This window comes from Cryptomeria japonica, chromosome 6 (genome assembly GCF_030272615.1).
Source record: "Cryptomeria japonica chromosome 6, Sugi_1.0, whole genome shotgun sequence".
NCBI classification, from domain to species: Eukaryota; Viridiplantae; Streptophyta; class Pinopsida; order Cupressales; family Cupressaceae; genus Cryptomeria; species Cryptomeria japonica.
The window spans coordinates 177,889,099-177,905,913 of NC_081410.1; the positions used below are offsets into that span (position 1 = coordinate 177,889,099).

Genomic DNA, 16,815 nt, shown 5'->3' on the forward strand with positions numbered 1-16,815 from the left:
ATCTTTATCATAGACTGTATTTGCTTCGCTGTCCTGCACGCTCTCTTGTGCCCTTTTGAAGTTTCTACAATCATTTTTCACATGACCAACTTTGCCACAAAACCAACATTTACCATTTTTGTTTCTAGACTTCGATCTCTTTGTTGATTTCGAACGTCTATGGTAATTATTTCTACCTCTATTATGACTTATACCTCTATTTTCGGTGCTGACCACCGTTAAGGTTTCACCAAATGAAGGTTCATCATTCTTTCTTCTCAAATCCTCACTAAGAAGAGTAGTTGCTACATCATTAAAAACCAACTTATTTTTACCGAATATTGATGTGCTAACTGCTGTTACAACGCCATCCCAATTGCTTGGTAAAGAACATAATAACAGAACAACCTTGCTTTCATCATCTTGTGTCATCCCCACTGAAGTCGCTTGACTAATCAATGTATTAAATTCATTGATGTGATTTGCCATAGCACAACCTTCCTTCATTTTCAGTTTGTACAAGTGATTCATAATAAACACTTTATTTGCAGTCGATGTCATTTCATACATGGCTTGAGTCTATCCCATACATCTTTTGTTGTTGCATCACCCGTGACATTGAAGAGAACATTGTTGGACAACGAGAGAAAAATTGTCGCTCTTGTCGCCTTGTCTAATTTTTCCCATTCTTCATCAGCTATCCCAGTTGGTTTCTTTGCTTTCCCTTCAAGCGCAAGTGAAAGGTCTTGCTTTATCAGCAACGACTCCATCTTCACCTTCCATAACCCGAAGCTCTGACCGGAGAACTTCTCTATCTTCGATTCTTCCATGATTCTAGAATTTCAACCACCAAAATCTAAACAACGATCTAACCTCGCTCTGATACCAATTGTTAGGATGAAGAAACGAATTTAAACAACAGATAAACAAAATTAAAAACACACAACATAGACATATGAGATACACAGATTTATCGTGGTTCGACAATTGCCTACGTCCACACTTGAAACAAGGGAATCATAGATTAATAACCAATTTGGTTTACACATATACACAACTGCAATTAGCTCCAGAAAATTAACCTCAACAAATGAAATACAATCAACTCTTAAAGAGCTTGCAAGGAGAAGTTGAATAGCCAAGAGTTTTGGCGGCAAGAGGAAGGAGTCCGTTGGACTTCACTTCCAACAATTCTAAAGTTCTCTTTTGAGTAGAGACTAAGAGAATAGTAAAAAAATTGATGATTTTGGATTTACAAATGCCAATTAGATTTGTTTAAAAGCCTCAAAAGATTCCAAGAAAGCCCTTGGCTTTAAGAACACTATTATTATTACCAACCTTTAACACATCATCCTGTTATAAATTGGTTTGGGAAATGTGATGTCCCTTGTTAGTGATGCTAGAATGTAGAGCATGATGTTTTGTTGAAAGAAGAGAGTGTATAGGCTTCTTCAAAGAACCCTCTTTGTAGATTTATCTAAGATTGAAATGGCTAATGGATAGTATAGTATTATTGAGGCATGAGAATATGTATTGTTTCATTGTACTAAAACAAAAAGAACATGGTAATTATTTTTTGTAGAATATCATATCATGGTTGTTCCTTTTTATTTGCCAAGTTTTTATGTCAACCACATTTCCAGCATAGTTGAACATTCAAAGAAATTTGAAAATGATCTTCTTAAAAGTAAACTTATTTTCAACAAAGGTAAAAGTATTCTTTAAGATTGCAATTGATTTTAACAATAAATTAAAGGAGTTCACTTAGCTAAAAAGAGATATAAATGAAATATGTAAGTCCATAGATGCCATATATATCATATGCATAACGAACAAATAATATTATAACTCAATGTCATTTAAATATTTCTAAATTGTTTATCTAAAATATCTTTAAACATGATATTCTTGTACATAGACTTTCAACTAAAATTCTTATTAAAAGAAAAAAAAAAAAGTATGAGGTGCTTCCTATCACATTATAGTACATTTTAATTGTAGTTTCATTCTCAAGTCTCAAGGAAAGAACACTTTTTCATGAGTAAGTTTGGAGAAACAATTAGTATTAAACAAACTAAAAGCCTCTAGTAAACCAGAATGAAGCCATTATTAACATATTGGGTTTATTACAAGCACATACAACATGGTGCACCAGATGCATAATGACGACTCTGTGGGATTAGTTTCTTCACATATCCGGTAACTTTAGAACTTTAAGATCTTATAAAGAAGGACGACTTTTGTTGATATCATAACATTGTATACCAAGGGAGGAAAACTGGATAGCTTTTTCCCAAATGCAATCATAACCCCATTCCTTGTATCAAATTAGCCATTTGAGGGAGGGGGGGTTTTGTGCCTCTTCTTGTAAACTCACATGGAGAGAAGGAAAATTACAGAGGGCAAGTGCTTGCAACAAAATCCTGCTCTGAAAGTTAAAGCTCTTTACCATTTTCCTGATTTCGTCGAGGGTGTTTGCAGAAGTGTACAAGCAAGTCAATTTTGAAGCGCCGCCTTGGCATCCCATCCAAAGGGATGGTCGTCTCAAACAAGTTTATGCCCGCAGGCTGTAGCAGTCATACTGCATGGAAATGGATTTGGAATGCTTAACCCATTACCAAAATCCCGGGCCCTGATTGAATGTAATTTGGCTCTGAGCTCTGCGGCACTTCTAAACACAATCCAATTTGTTTGGCATATAAAATTATATCATATCTTACAAGAGAATGACTTTTTAATAAGGGTTTGAGAGGATTCACAGCAGGGATCTGCTTCTAACAACATCTGTACCACCTCTCTCATACAAGGTCTCAATGCAGGAAGACTGCTGGTGCACAGCACTGATAGTTTAAGCATTTTCATCATCCCCTCCTCGCAAAATTCAGAAACCCTCTTATCCAATACCCCAAATGCACTCTCTCTGGATTTAATTTTGTGAGAGATCCAATGAACAATTCCCTTGTTCTCTCCAAATTCATCCTCCATGGGCCGTTTGCCAGTCACAAGCTCCATCAGCACAACCCCAAAGCTGTACACATCGCTCTTCTCGCTCACTCTATATGTGTATGCGTATTCTGCAAATATTACACACAAATTTCATTCCAATGCCCAAAGAACAAAAAAATCAATTAAATTTCCATATTGATATCGATTGCTTACCTGGAGCAATGTAGCCATGGGTGCCTGCTATGACAGCTGTAGAATTCCCCTTTCCACTGGCTTGAAGGCATTTAGCAACACCAAAATCAGCTAAACATGGCTCCATGTCTTCATCCAACAATATGTTACTGGATTTCACGTCTCTGTGAACAATAGCAGGAACACAGTCATGATGCAGGTAGGCCAGCCCATAAGCTGTTCCCAGAGATATTTTATAGCGTGTCTGCCAATCTAAAGTTGAACCCCTATTCTCCTCATGCAATCTGTTCCACAAACTACCATTTTTCATGTACTCATATACAATGAGATTTGAGTGTTTGCTAGACAAGCAGCAATACAGCTTCACTATATTTCTGTGCCTGATACATCCCAATGTTTCCACCTCCATCTCAAATTGGCGGTTTCTCAATGCTTCCTCTCTTAAATGACTGAGTTTCGCAGTGTTGCCATTCCATAGCTGCTTCACTGCAATTTTTTCCCCACTGCATAATTCTCCTTTATAGACCCTTCCAGACCCGCCACTGCCTATTATGTTCTCTTCCTTTAGGCAATGAAGAATGTCATCCTCGGTGAATGTAACCCGGTGAAAGGACTTGAGATCCCAAGATAGATATTCTGGTGCTCTGTACATTTTTTTGTATAAGATCCAACCTATTACAAAAGTGATCACTGCAGCTGCAGAGATGAAGCTTGCAATTAGGATTCTGGCATGGGTTCCAGCACTAGAAGAAGAAGAAGGAGCAGCAGCACATGTGCTTAAAAATACTGAAGCGGCTCCATTCACACAAAGCCCCTTATTTCCAGAAAAGCTATGGTTGCTTGCAAGACTAATCAGCGGTGTTGGCACTGGCCCTGTCAACTGATTGTTGGAAAAATCCAGTAAGCTTAGCTGCAAGGCAGCAAGGGTATTTGGAATCTGGCCACTGAGTTGATTATTGGAAAGATTCAGAGAGTTGAGAACTAGTATGGATCCAAACGATCCAGGAATGGACCCATTCAATTTATTTCCTGCAAGGTTGATTTCAGAGAGATCCGTGCAGAGCCCTAATGTATCTGGTATCGCACCAGAAAGCATGTTTTGCTGCAAAAGCAGGTTACTGAGCTTTGTCAAACTTCCAATTTCATTAGGTAGCTCTCCAGAGAACTGATTTTTGCTTGCATCCATTTTACCCAAGAGCAATACCTGTCCAATTTCTGAAGGTATGCTTCCTGAAAACTTATTGTTTTGGATGGTGAAAACAGAAAGATTCTTTGCATTTTCTATATCTCTGCTTATTTCACCCTCAAAGTTATTATCACTTAGATCAATTATGTAAGCGTGAGGCAAACCCCAGATAGCCGGGGGGACTGTACCACTGAGACTGTTATTGCTGATTCGAAAGCGGACCAGAGTGGAACAATTCCCATATGATTCAGGAATTCCTCCTGTGAAAGAGTTTTGGAGAGCGAGGAGGAATGCCAATTTTGCTCTTTTACACACATCTGGAGGCAGAGGACCAGTGAGAAGATTCTCTGATATATCCATGGCACTGAAATCTGACAAGCTCCCCAGCTTCTGGGGAACCGGCCCAGTAAGACTGTTAAGGTACAGAGACAACTCCCTGAGATGCTCGAACTCCCCAAACTCATCGGGTATTGACCCAGAAAATTGGTTTTTATAGAGATGAAGAGAGACCAAGTTTTTCAAGCTTGAAAGCTCAGACAGACTACCATTGAGAAAATTTAAGGAGGCGTCAAAATTCTGCAGCAAAGTGAGGTTCCCAAACCCTAAAGGAATCTCTCCTGCAAGAAAATTATTGTACAGTTCTAACTGATAAAGCTTGGAAAGCCTTGTAATTTCTTTTGGTATAGTTCCATTTAGATTGTTGTAAGAAAGTTCTAGCTTTCCCAGCTCTGTAAGATTACCAATGGATGGTGAAATGGTTCCAAACAAGCTGATGTTGGACAAACATAGAATATTCAGATCTTTCAAACTGTATATCTCTTCTGGTATGATATTGGCATCTAGAGGATTGTCATTCAAATCTAAAGCATGCAAATTAGACAACTCTGTGACAGAAATAGGAAATTTACCAGAAAAATTGTTCCTTGACAAGTCCAGAACCTGCAGCGACCTCAGTACAGAGAAATCTGGCAGAGACCCCATCAATGAATTGGTTGTGAGATTCAATATTTCCAATTGACTGCAGTTCTTCCAAAACACATCTGCAATACTTCCATACAGAGAATTCTCACCCAGTTGAATAGCTTTCAAGGCACTGAGCCCACAGATAGAAGAAGAAATCTGACCTATTAGCCCTGTATTCTCCAGATTGATAGCTGTAACTAAACTTGCATTGTTGCAGGTGATTCCATTCCACTGGCAAGGAGAAGTAGAAGAAATGTCCCAGTTGTCCAAAGCATTTGTTGGATCTTGGACCCTGCTCTTCATGTTCAATAGTATTCTAATCTGCTCGTCTTCTGCATAACAAGAACCCAACAATGCAATTACCAAGAAGACAATCCTGAAAGGCAGAGCCATGCCAAAGAAGAATTTGCAAAAGCAGATGAGTGGCAGTCCATGAATACAATGGAACTTGTTTTCTGTGAAATGCAGGCTTAGTCGGCGAGGAAACCCGAGGATGTCAACGTGCACGTTTTTCACACATATCATTTGAGTGAAACAACCGGCTCCAGGATAAGACAGAATTCAATTTTTTAATCTTCAATAAACTGCTTTTTCCGCCATTAAAGAAGGCGCACATTGAAATTAATGGGTGCCCACGTCGAAACCTAACCCCGTTGTATTATGTGAAAAAGTCAGAAATCTTCGTGCAATTTAAAGTGAGTGACTCGTGGTTGAAATTGACACAATTTGGTCAGGGACTGAGGATTTTATTATTTAGAGATAATTTATTCTAGAATTTTGTACAGGTGAGATTTAAAAAAGAGTTTTGGTGAGGAAAAGATTTCTTGAAAATGATTTATTACTTACTTATTTTCAATTTAATTTTAAAATAATTCTTTTGTTCACCTAAGCAATGAAATATTAATTTAGAAGTATTGTCTTGTTAGATTTATTAAGTGAATATGATGCAAGCAAGAATTCTTATATAGATTTTACAGTTTAGTTTGAAAGAATTTAGATATGTATAATATCATCGGTTTGGTTGTATGTGTATAATGGTGAAATAAGCATGATCATATTATTTCTTATTTAGTTTGTGTTCACTTAGATGATGTCTTGATGTAATATATTACCAACAAAAAATATTATCTCAAGTTAAGTTTAGCTCATGGCCTGATCTTCATCCATCTTCATTTTACCCTCATTGTACTTACGTTCATATATTTGGGACTTGCTCATCCCCATCAGTACTTATTTTCATGCATTATTTCCTACCATAGAGGTTGTTATCATAATCATGTAGATCATTTTTCCTATAGCTTGAAGCTTATCCAAGTTGTTTTCGACAAGTGTAAGTATAATTCTTTAATTGGAAGGCACCAAATTTGATTTCAAGTGTTCTCACCTTTTTGTACAAGTTATTAAGAGTAGACTTAGCACATGTTTCTCCAACATGTTCTTACATAATGACACTTAAAAATATTTAATGTAAACTTAATTTCACACAGGAAAATAGAAAAAAGATATGGGGGGTTGTTAGAGCACACTTCAATTAGAAAAGTAAAATAAAGGAATAAAATTTGCATCATGATCATATAGGCCACCTACATATTTGTAAAGATTATCTTTGATATCTCTCATAACTATTAATTCAGTGTAGGGGTTTGACCTAAGAGAGATCATTCCCTTATTGAATTGACAAGCCCCTAAATGAGGTCTCTACACACCACCTTAGTGAAATCTAGACATCCAAAAGACATCCAAAAGATGAAGGTGAAGAACTCTTTAAGGCACAATTTCGTTAAATCATTCCCACACATCTCAAATCAATCTCTAGTGGTATATTAACACATCATAGTCAATATTGATCCCAAATGTCTCAAAGTTGATCCACATCGTTTTCTCTAACTATTCAAACTATATGAAATTCATCAAATTGAGGTAAATAATTTCATGATAGTGGAATAATATCAACACAATATTTTTCCATTGTCTATCATAGGGCTATGTCCTTTGATCCTCTTATTTAAAAATCACATTTATTTCAATATCAAGTATCTATCCTCTCCATTATCTAGGTTAACTGTTAGCTATTTGATAACATTTATTTAATTGTAGAATATAAATTCACCTTTCAGCATTTACATTTATTTAATTGTAGAATATAAATTCACCTTTCAGCATTTACATTTATTTTACATTTTATTGGTCATCTTGACATTTTCTTACATGAGTTAGAGTTTCCCTCTAGGTTTTCTTTTTTCTTCATTAGCTAGTTTCAAATTGATTTTTCTAGTTGTTCACGTCTTTCATACCAAATCTAAGTGAGGCTTTATTATGCTTTTGTGTGATCATTCATTGTTCTAATTAAAGGTGTTTTTTTTTTTATCATTGCTTGATGTTATGTCATATCATACCCACCCTTGCATAGACCTTTAGGATTATATTTCAAATTTGTTTTAGATTTTGATTACTTAATATTTTTTTTATTTTTTCTAGATCAACCTTTAGATCATTTATATCCATCTTTCATCCTTTAGATTTTTTATAGTTGTAGACACCTAAAAATGTCTTATCAATCGCACACTAATTATTCATCTAATTAATTAAGTAATTCTTTAATTATTTGATTAAACTAATTATTTCTTCTGATCACCACATTCAACATTTCTAATTATTCAATTTCTATTCTCAAATCAATTTAATCAGTTAATCCTCTTCTACATATTAATTAAATATTAATTATTTAATTAATTGTGACATTTTCCTCAGTTAAATAATCTTTATTATTTAATTAAATTCCATTTCTAGTGCTTAAATAATATCTTTTGAATTATTTAAATTAATTATTTATTCTTCTAATTCCCCAAATTCTAATTCTATTTAATTTCATCTAATTTCATTTCACATTTTCCCCAAATTCGAATTTCATATCATTTCAATTAATTTCATTTCTTCCAAATTAACATTTCACCAAATGTGAATTTTAGTTAATTTCATGTGCATTTCAGCATTCGAAAGTCCAAATTCAAATCCAAATTGAAAATGAAAATCAAATTCAATTTCAAAATCCTATAGCACATGTTGAAATCAAACTAATTGATCAAATCAATTAACTCTTCAATCACCCATTTTCACTCAAAATTGACTTTTTCTAACTATTCAATCAAATCGGTCTTCTAATCCATCTAATCAGTCATCTCTCAGTCAACTCAATTAACTGACTAATATATTCAATCCACTAGCCAATCATTTAGTTGACTCCCCAATCAAATGAGTTAACAAATTAATCAACTCTATTAACAGATCAATCTATTGAGTTCACTGATCAATCAATTTTAGTTATCTATCAATCAACACTTGAATTCAAATCCTCACCCCTTATGTGTTGAAAATGTATATATTCAATCTCTTTTCTCATTTCCAAGCTACATCACAGTCTTCAAAATAGTTGCTAATCTATGCAGGAAATCCCAGTGCAATATCTGAGAGCCATCAAAAAGCGACTTGGAGAAGAACAATGGAAGCAAAATATGAAATAGGGAGTTTCTTAATTTAGTTTAATTTCTTCTATTTCCTTTAAGATTTGTTATTTGCATTGCACATGTTTGTATGTTTTGATTAGATAGATTCGTGATCGTCTTTTCTCTAATCAATATTCAACACATTTTCAAGCATGGAAACAATGGTGAACCCGATGTGAACGATCATATGTAACCTTCACTTTCTGTTTTATTTGGTTTTGCAGATCCGTACGAGCCCATAAAATGTAGGTCCGCAATTGACAGTGCATAAATTCACACTTGCCAACATTAATCCGCAGTGAATGTTAAAATCTGTCGCAATTGCTATTAAAATCTCTCGCAATTGCTAAAAATCCACCGCAATTGCTAGAAAGGGGCAAAAATCAATTTTTATTTATCATTTCTTAATTAATTGGTCTTGCGCACTTAACCCATAAAAAAAGTTAAATTCTGGAAAATTCACCTTTTGTGCATTAAATGTGTCTAATCTGATGGCAGGAAAGGTGACTTTCAAAATTTTAGGTGCCAGGAGGGCAAGATAACATAGAAGAGAACTACAAGCTAACTATAACAATTAACTTGTGGTTTGATGGCAGAGTGACAAGGAGAGCGGCGAGCGGGAATCCCAAATTTCAAATCTGGGAATGGCGGATTTCCTAGGGAAGCCAGTTTTTCTACGGTCGGAATTGGCAATTAGGCAAGTGGATAGGCGTCTCAAGGTACAGTAGAGGACAAGGACACAGTCAAATCGGTGGAGGACAAAGAGTCCAAAACTGGGGACTCACATGATAGAGGTAAGGGAAAAAAAATGGTCTTCGCTTTTTGGAGTGAAGCCCTGGCTAAATCAGGGCTTCCGGAAGTTACAAACATCTCTAAACAGTTTCAGGGTTGGTTGCCATTTCTGTTCCGGATAAATTGGTAGACCTGACTGTCGTTGGTTTAACCATGACATTAGTTGGCCGATTTGCTGGCTTTAGGCCTAACATTGATGTTGTTAGGAATTTTATAAGGAGGATATGGGTCCTAAAAGGTCAAGTGGATATGACGGCGCTACCTAGGGGGTTTTTTTCCTTTGCTTTTAACTCTGAAGAAGATATGAATAAGGCACTATGTGAAGGACCATGGATGTTTGGCAAGTCAACCTTGGCTCTTTAGTTTTCGGCGGCCCCTAACCTTTCCCTTGATGAATCCTTCTTTGTATCGGCGCCTGTGTGGACGCGCCTCCCGGGTCTCCCGCTGGAATTCTAGAATGAGGAAGTCTTTAAGGGTATTGCAAATTCTTTTGGAGAACTTCTTTCGATTGACCCAATGACGATAGCTAAATCAAGGTTAGTCTTTGCTTGCATCTGTGTAAATGTTAATCAAATGACAGATATGCCCCAATCTATTGAGATTATTTCTAAACTAGGGAAATGGACCCAAGCTATTGAATATGAATCGCTCCCATTTGCCTATTTCCATTGCAAAAAATCGGGTCATTGGGCAAAATCCTGTCTGCTTAAGAAGAGTAAGGAAATCAAAACCGATAGCAATGTTAAATATAAAAAGAAATGGCAAATGATAGAGAAAAAAGGAGACCCATCAGTAGAGTGTGATCTAGAAAAGGAAGTAATGGAGCCAGAAAATGAGGTGAAGAAGGGTGAGAACAGTAATAATGAAAAACATGATTGTGTCTACTCTAATAATTAAATAGAGAGCACTAAAGAAGGGGAACAAGTGAGAGAGTTAAACAACATAAATGATCTAGAGGACCAGGAGGTAGGTTCTGTCGGCGAGGAGAAATAAGAGGAAAGTCCCAATGATGTTGTGCTTGTTTCTTCTTTCTCAAAATCATTTGAAGAAAACTTCAATGAAGCTCAGGAGTTTAGCCCTTCTGATATTGAGCCCTTGTTGCTTCTAACCAATGGAAGCCCAAAGCCTCTCCTATGAAAACCCCATCACATAGTGTGGAAATGGATACCTTGGAAGGAAATCTTAGGATTCTTAGTACGAAAGAAGGAAAATCGAATAAGGAGGAACCCAATGGAGGTATCTCAACTAGAAGCAAGAATAAGAAAAAGGCATATGTTGGAAGCCAAAACAAGAAGCAGGGGAGACCATCTCTAAAACATCAGAGGGAACATGAAAGCTGGAAGAACCGTGCTGATGGAACACAATGTTCCATCGAGTCAGCTCTATCTCCGGTTAAAGTATGAAGATAATCTCCTGGAATATTAGAGGGTTGAATACCCCTCATAAGCCGGATGTGTTAAGAAATATCATAAGAGATCATAAACCGGATGTGGTCCTTGTTCAGGAAACCAAGATGTGTAAGGATAAAGTGGAAAAGATTAGAATTTTTAAAAATTATGGAGTTATAGAATAAAACTTGGAGGGAGCGTCTAGAGGAACTGCGATTTTTTGGAACCAAAAAACCATTAAAGGTAAGGAAATCATTTCTTCTTGTAATAGGAACTATGTGTAGCTTGAGCATATCAAGGATAACTTTGCATGGGTGTTAACTAATGTCTATGTGCCTAATACCAAAACTGGGAGAGAGCAAAATATTGGAGAAGCCTTGTTGAAGACAAACTTAAGTTTACAGACCAAAGTTGGATAATAATGGGAGATTTCAATACTTCGCTAAAAGAGGAAGAGAAGATGGGAGGTCTCCCCTTACAGCTTGATGGCAAACAATATATTATGGATTTCATTAATGATCAAGCTCTTATGGATGTGGATCTTCAAGGGATTAACTATACCTGGACTAATCGAAGAACCAGAGCTGACCTGATTCAAGTTAAGTTAGATAGAACCTTAATTTCTCTTGAGTGGTTAGCTAAGTATAGTTGCTCTCTTGCTTCTGTAATCAAAATTGGATCTAATCATTATCCAATCTCTTTTACTACTAATTCTTTTTAGGCTAAGAGAAACTTTCCTTTTAGATTTGAAAAAGTGTGGTTATCCCATCCCTCCTTGGAAGCTTGTGTTGCTGATTGGTGGAATTTTGAGGTCGAGGGTACGACTCTCTTTAGAATAGCTAAAAAGCTCAATATTATAAAGGCCAAAATTAAAATCTAGAACAAAGAGATTTTTGGGGATATCTTCAAGAGCAAAATTCAAATTAAAACTGAAATAAAAGATGTTCAAGATATAATCCAAGAGAATGGGTTGTCTAAAGAACTGAGATCTGTGGAAAATGGTCTGTTGTCTAAATACCACACCATTATTTCTAATGAAGATACGTTCTGGAGACAAAGATCTAGAGCCTTGTACTTGAAGGAAGGTGATAAAAATACCCGGTTTTTTCACTTAACCGCTCTTAAGCATAGGGCGGCTAACAGGATATCCAGGTTATCCTGTAATAAAGGGATCTTAACGGAGGATAATGATATCAAAAAGGAAGCTCTGGAGTATTTTGGCACCCTTCTGGGAGAAGTGGATTACCTAGATGCCAGTGATCAAAACATCATGTTGCAAGCTATTCCTTCTACCCTGATTGTGGAAGACAATAATTATTTGTCCTGAATTCCCTCTAATTAGGAAATCAAAAAGGTGGTGTTTTCCTTTCAGGGAGATAAGTCTCCTGGACCAGATAGTTTTCCAATGTTCTTCTTCCAATTTTTTTGGCATATTGTAGAGAATGACATCTGTAAAGGTGTTAGAGAATTCTTTGGTTCTAGAAGGCTTTTAAAAGAACTGAATGCTACCTTCATTGTCCTTATTCCGAAGATCCCAGGTGCTGATTCTCTCAACAAGTTTAGACCTATTAGTCTCTGTAACTCTGTTTACAAGATTTTATGCAAGGTTCTTACTTCCAGATTGCTGGAAATTCTTCCTAGAATTATCTCTGTCCAACAGAATGGTTTTGTCCCTGGTAGATAGATTCTGGACTCCATTATATCTGTTCATGAAAATATCCATTCTCTAAAAGCGGCTAATAATCAAGGTTTCTTTCTGAAGTTAGATATGGCTAAAGCTTATGATAGAGTGAATTGGCAGTTTCTCTTAAGGATTATAAAAGCGTTTGGTTTTGGAGAAAAAGTTATTCAGTTTTTCTCTCAACTGATGGAAACTTCCTCTTCTGTTGTTATTATCAATGGATCCCAATCAAGTTTCTTCAAAAGTTCAAGAGGTCTTAGACAGGGGGACCCCATTTCCCCTATCTTGTTTACTATTTTAGCTGAAAGCCTGGGTAGATTTATTTTTAAAAATGTGGAAGAAGGCAATCTCAGAGGACTGAACGCATCTTCATCCAATTTCACTTGCACTCATGAACAGTTTGTTGATGACTCTATCACAATGGGGGAAGCCACCATTAGGGAAACTAAAAACATGAAGAATGTGTTGAATATTTATCCTCTGGTCAAAAAATTAATTGGGATAAGAGTTCTTTGTTCTTCATCAATACCCATGTTCAAAGATAATTAAGGATTGAAATAATTCTTGGCTTTAAAATAGTTGAGCTTCCCTCTTCTTATCTGGGGCTTCCTCTATGTATTAAGCCTACAGATAATTTCTAGAATAAGTTGGTGGATATATTCAACTCAAAATTGGTTGGTTGGAAAGGGGCAGTCCTAAGTCAAGCGGGCAAAGTTACTCTACTCAAAGCCACTCTCCAAAACTTGCCTGTTTATGCTCTTAGTTTGTTCAAAATCCCCAGAAAGTTTGCGGAAGCTATAGAAAGAATCCAAAAAAAGTTTCTTTGGTTGGGGGTGGAAGTCAAAAATAGAATTCCTCTTATTGCCTGGAATAAAATCCATTCTTCTAAGGCCTCAGGGGGGTTGGGCTTAAGGAATATAAGTTCTATGAATAAGGCTTTATTAGCTAAACAAATTTGGAGAATGAAAGGGGAGGAAAGAGAATGGAATTTAATTTGGAAAAATAAATATCTTCATATGCAACCCTTTGAGGAAGAATTTTTAGATGAATCTTTTATTGTTGAAGGTTCTGCAATATGGAATGTAGTCCAATCAGCTAAAAGTTGGGCCGTTGTTGGTCGAATGTGGAATTTGAGGGATGGTAGGAATATAAGATTTTGGGAAGACAGGTGGATAATGGATAAACCTCTGGAGGAAATTCCAATCCTTATTGATTGGAAAGATTGGTTCAAAAGCAGGTTTGGTGAGTTGGTCAAAGATTATTGGAGAAATGGGAAATGGATTGATTTTAGCCAGCAGTGTCTGGGGCTAAAGTTCCTTCAGATTGCTCTCTCTGCTAAAGTTTCTAGAGACAACAAAGAAGACAGATTGATTTGGAGGGAAACCGCTGATGAGAAATATTTAGTGTCCTCAGCTGTGGCTATCCAAAATGAAGTTGTTAAAGAAATTCCTATTTAGGCTAAAGTCTGGAACAAGAAGTTAGTTCCTAAGGTTAATATCTTTTTTTGGATATTTATCCAAACACAAGGTTTTAACTCTGGACAATCTTCAAAAGAGAGGTTTTGCTTTTCCTAATAGGTGTTCTCTTTGTTGTAGGGAAGAAGAGATTGCTTGCCATATTCTCAATCAATGCACATTCAGTTAGGAAATCTGGAAAATCATTTTGAGCAGGTGGAAGTTGAGCTGGGTTTTTCCGAATTCCCTAGGGGATTCTTGGCAACAATGACATAGCCCTAATTCTAATCCTAAGATTGTGGAGACTTGGAAACTGACTTTCCTGAATGTTATTTGGAATATATGGAAAGAGTGCAACAATAGGATTTTTAGGGATAAAAGTGCCATCCCTGAAGTGGTGGTGGATAAAATTTACATGAGTATTTTTGAATGCATCTATGGTACTGATAATGGACTAGCTGCTAAAGATGACTTCAATGACAGGTGGAACCTCTTCACTACCATACCTAGTAAGGAGAAGGGAAGAGAAGGTCTAGTTTGGTGTTTTCCTCCTCAGGGATGGATTAATGCTAACTTTGATGGGGCCTCTAAGGGGAACCCGGGTAAAGCTGGTTATGGGGGCATTGTCAGGAATTTTGCTGGAAGTTGCCTAGCAGCGATGGCTGGTCCTTTGGGGAGTCAAACTAGTCATTTTGTTGAGGCCTCAGCTGCACTGAATACTTTAATTATGGCTAAGAACCTTATTCATGATAAATTATGGCTTGAGGGAGATTCACTTAATATTATTAAGTGTTTGAAGGGGGAGTCTGAGCCATCATGGTCAATTGAAAACATTATTTTGAAAGCTAGGGAAATCATCACTAGTTTTAAAGAAATAATTATTCAACATGCCTTTAGAGAGAAAAATATGGTGGCGAACGGTCTAGCGAACCTAGGAGTTAATTCCAATTCTCAAATTATTTGGCATGTGGAAGATATTAATATGAACATAAAAGAGCTCCTTAGAAAGGACAAAATTACAGGGAGAGAAGGACCGCATAATCATGATAGGTTACATGAATAATTTATACTTTGATGGAAAGGTAATGATTACCTAGCTAAGTGACAGATTCCCAATCAAATTTAATACTACTTTGCACACTTTGTGGGTCATCCTTTTCAAAATTTCGAATAACTACGGGAAGAAAGTGTTGAGATTGCAGAAGAACAGAGCTGAAATTCTGAATTCGAATATGGGAGGAGATTTAAGGAGGGAGGAACTAGACAACACGTCAAGATGGAAGGCGATGTCGAAAGTGTGGGCGAAGCTGGAGAAAGGGTCCCTCACAAGCTTTATGGAGAAGCTGGTTGATTACGACAAAGGTAGGGTTAACCTAGCTATTTCCAAAATTTTTGAAAATTGGTGTAATGGGTCCTTTAAAATCTATGGGGTAAAGTTCAAATTGGGCGTGGGACTCATTGCGACTGTGACTGGTATGCCCCACTTAGGGCTCAATTTTTTTAGAGATCTTAAAGTCTCCAATAACGCGGTCAATCTTTTTTCGTGTAAGGAAAAAGAAAGGGCTAAAATTGGCAAAGCAATAGGGGGTTACTATGAATCCTCCAACATCAAGAAAATATGGGGCTGGGTTTTGAATGCCATAATGGAATATATTACTGTTGAGGGCCGCTTTTCTAAGGCCCACACTTACCACTTTGTTCTATTAAACCATTTCAGACATGACAAAAGGGTATCCTTGCCCTACTATCTCTTCAAGTCCCTTTCAAGGTCTCTCAATAAACACAGTAAGAATCCCTCGAATTTGGTTCTCCATTGCGTGCTTTTGTTGCTCATTTATGAGCATTGTAAAACCCTTGCCATGCTGGAAAACAAGAGATTGTCCACTTCTCCAGGGATAGGCAAGAGAAAGATGGAGGGAGGAGAATCCAGCAAGGAGAAGGCATCCTCTAGCAAAAAAAGTAAGAGTGTCTTTGGGATGGAAGCCCATGAAGAAAAGAAAGACACAGAGGAAACGGGAAAAGATGGCAGTGAAATGGATACAGATGACTCTGAGGGGGAAGACAACTGGAAAGATGAGGATGTGGGTGCAAAGGATGAAGAAGGTGAGAATGAGTCTGACAATGACAGTCCAATCCACAATGCTAGCCCTGGAAATGACAACAGTCAACCTATGGTGGATGTGGAAGACAAGGGTAAAGAGGAAAAAGAGGTGAATTCTAAGAGGGAGAAGATCAAGGAACCTGAGAAGGATACGACTAAGGACAGTTTAAGTGAGGATAAGGAAAGTGCTGGTAAAGGGTTACTCTTGGATAACGTTAAAAAACTCACTGAGGCCAGATTGGATTATGACATATGGACATATGAACTTTTGAAGAACCTGGAAAAAAATGGGAAATAGATGGATGAGAAAAGGAAGGATTATGACAGGGATTAGATAAAATGGAAGCAGGACATGGAGGAGAAGGTTAAATCATTGGAAGAAGGGAAGGTGACGATGAAAAATTTGCTGGGCATTATCCCGAATATCCTGTCTACTGTCACTAAAAACCTTGAGGATATTGCTAAGGTCTTCAATAATTCCATCTCTCCTAAACCAGTGGTGGACCTTGACATGGATGAAGATACTATTGAGATTGGTAGTGGTGAAGCTACTCTAGGTGGAACTGCAAAGAGGACCAGGGAAAGTGCCAAGAAAGCTGTGACTGCTTCTGCTAAGGATATCCCTAATCT

General features: G+C 36.9%; 1 protein-coding gene across 1 annotated transcript; it reads right to left on the reverse strand.

Moving 5' to 3' along the window:
- Positions 1 to 2,067: 2,067 nt before the first annotated feature.
- On the reverse strand, positions 2,068 to 5,831 carry LOC131052588 (receptor-like protein kinase 7). The gene is made up of 2 exons (XM_057987176.2): positions 3,139 to 5,831; positions 2,068 to 3,053 (listed from the first exon to the last, which is right to left on the reverse strand). Exons 1-2 carry the CDS (start codon positions 5,789 to 5,791, stop codon positions 2,689 to 2,691), a joined length of 3,018 nt encoding a protein of 1,005 aa, XP_057843159.1. The 5' UTR covers positions 5,792 to 5,831; the 3' UTR covers positions 2,068 to 2,688.
- Positions 5,832 to 16,815: the final 10,984 nt, after the last annotated feature.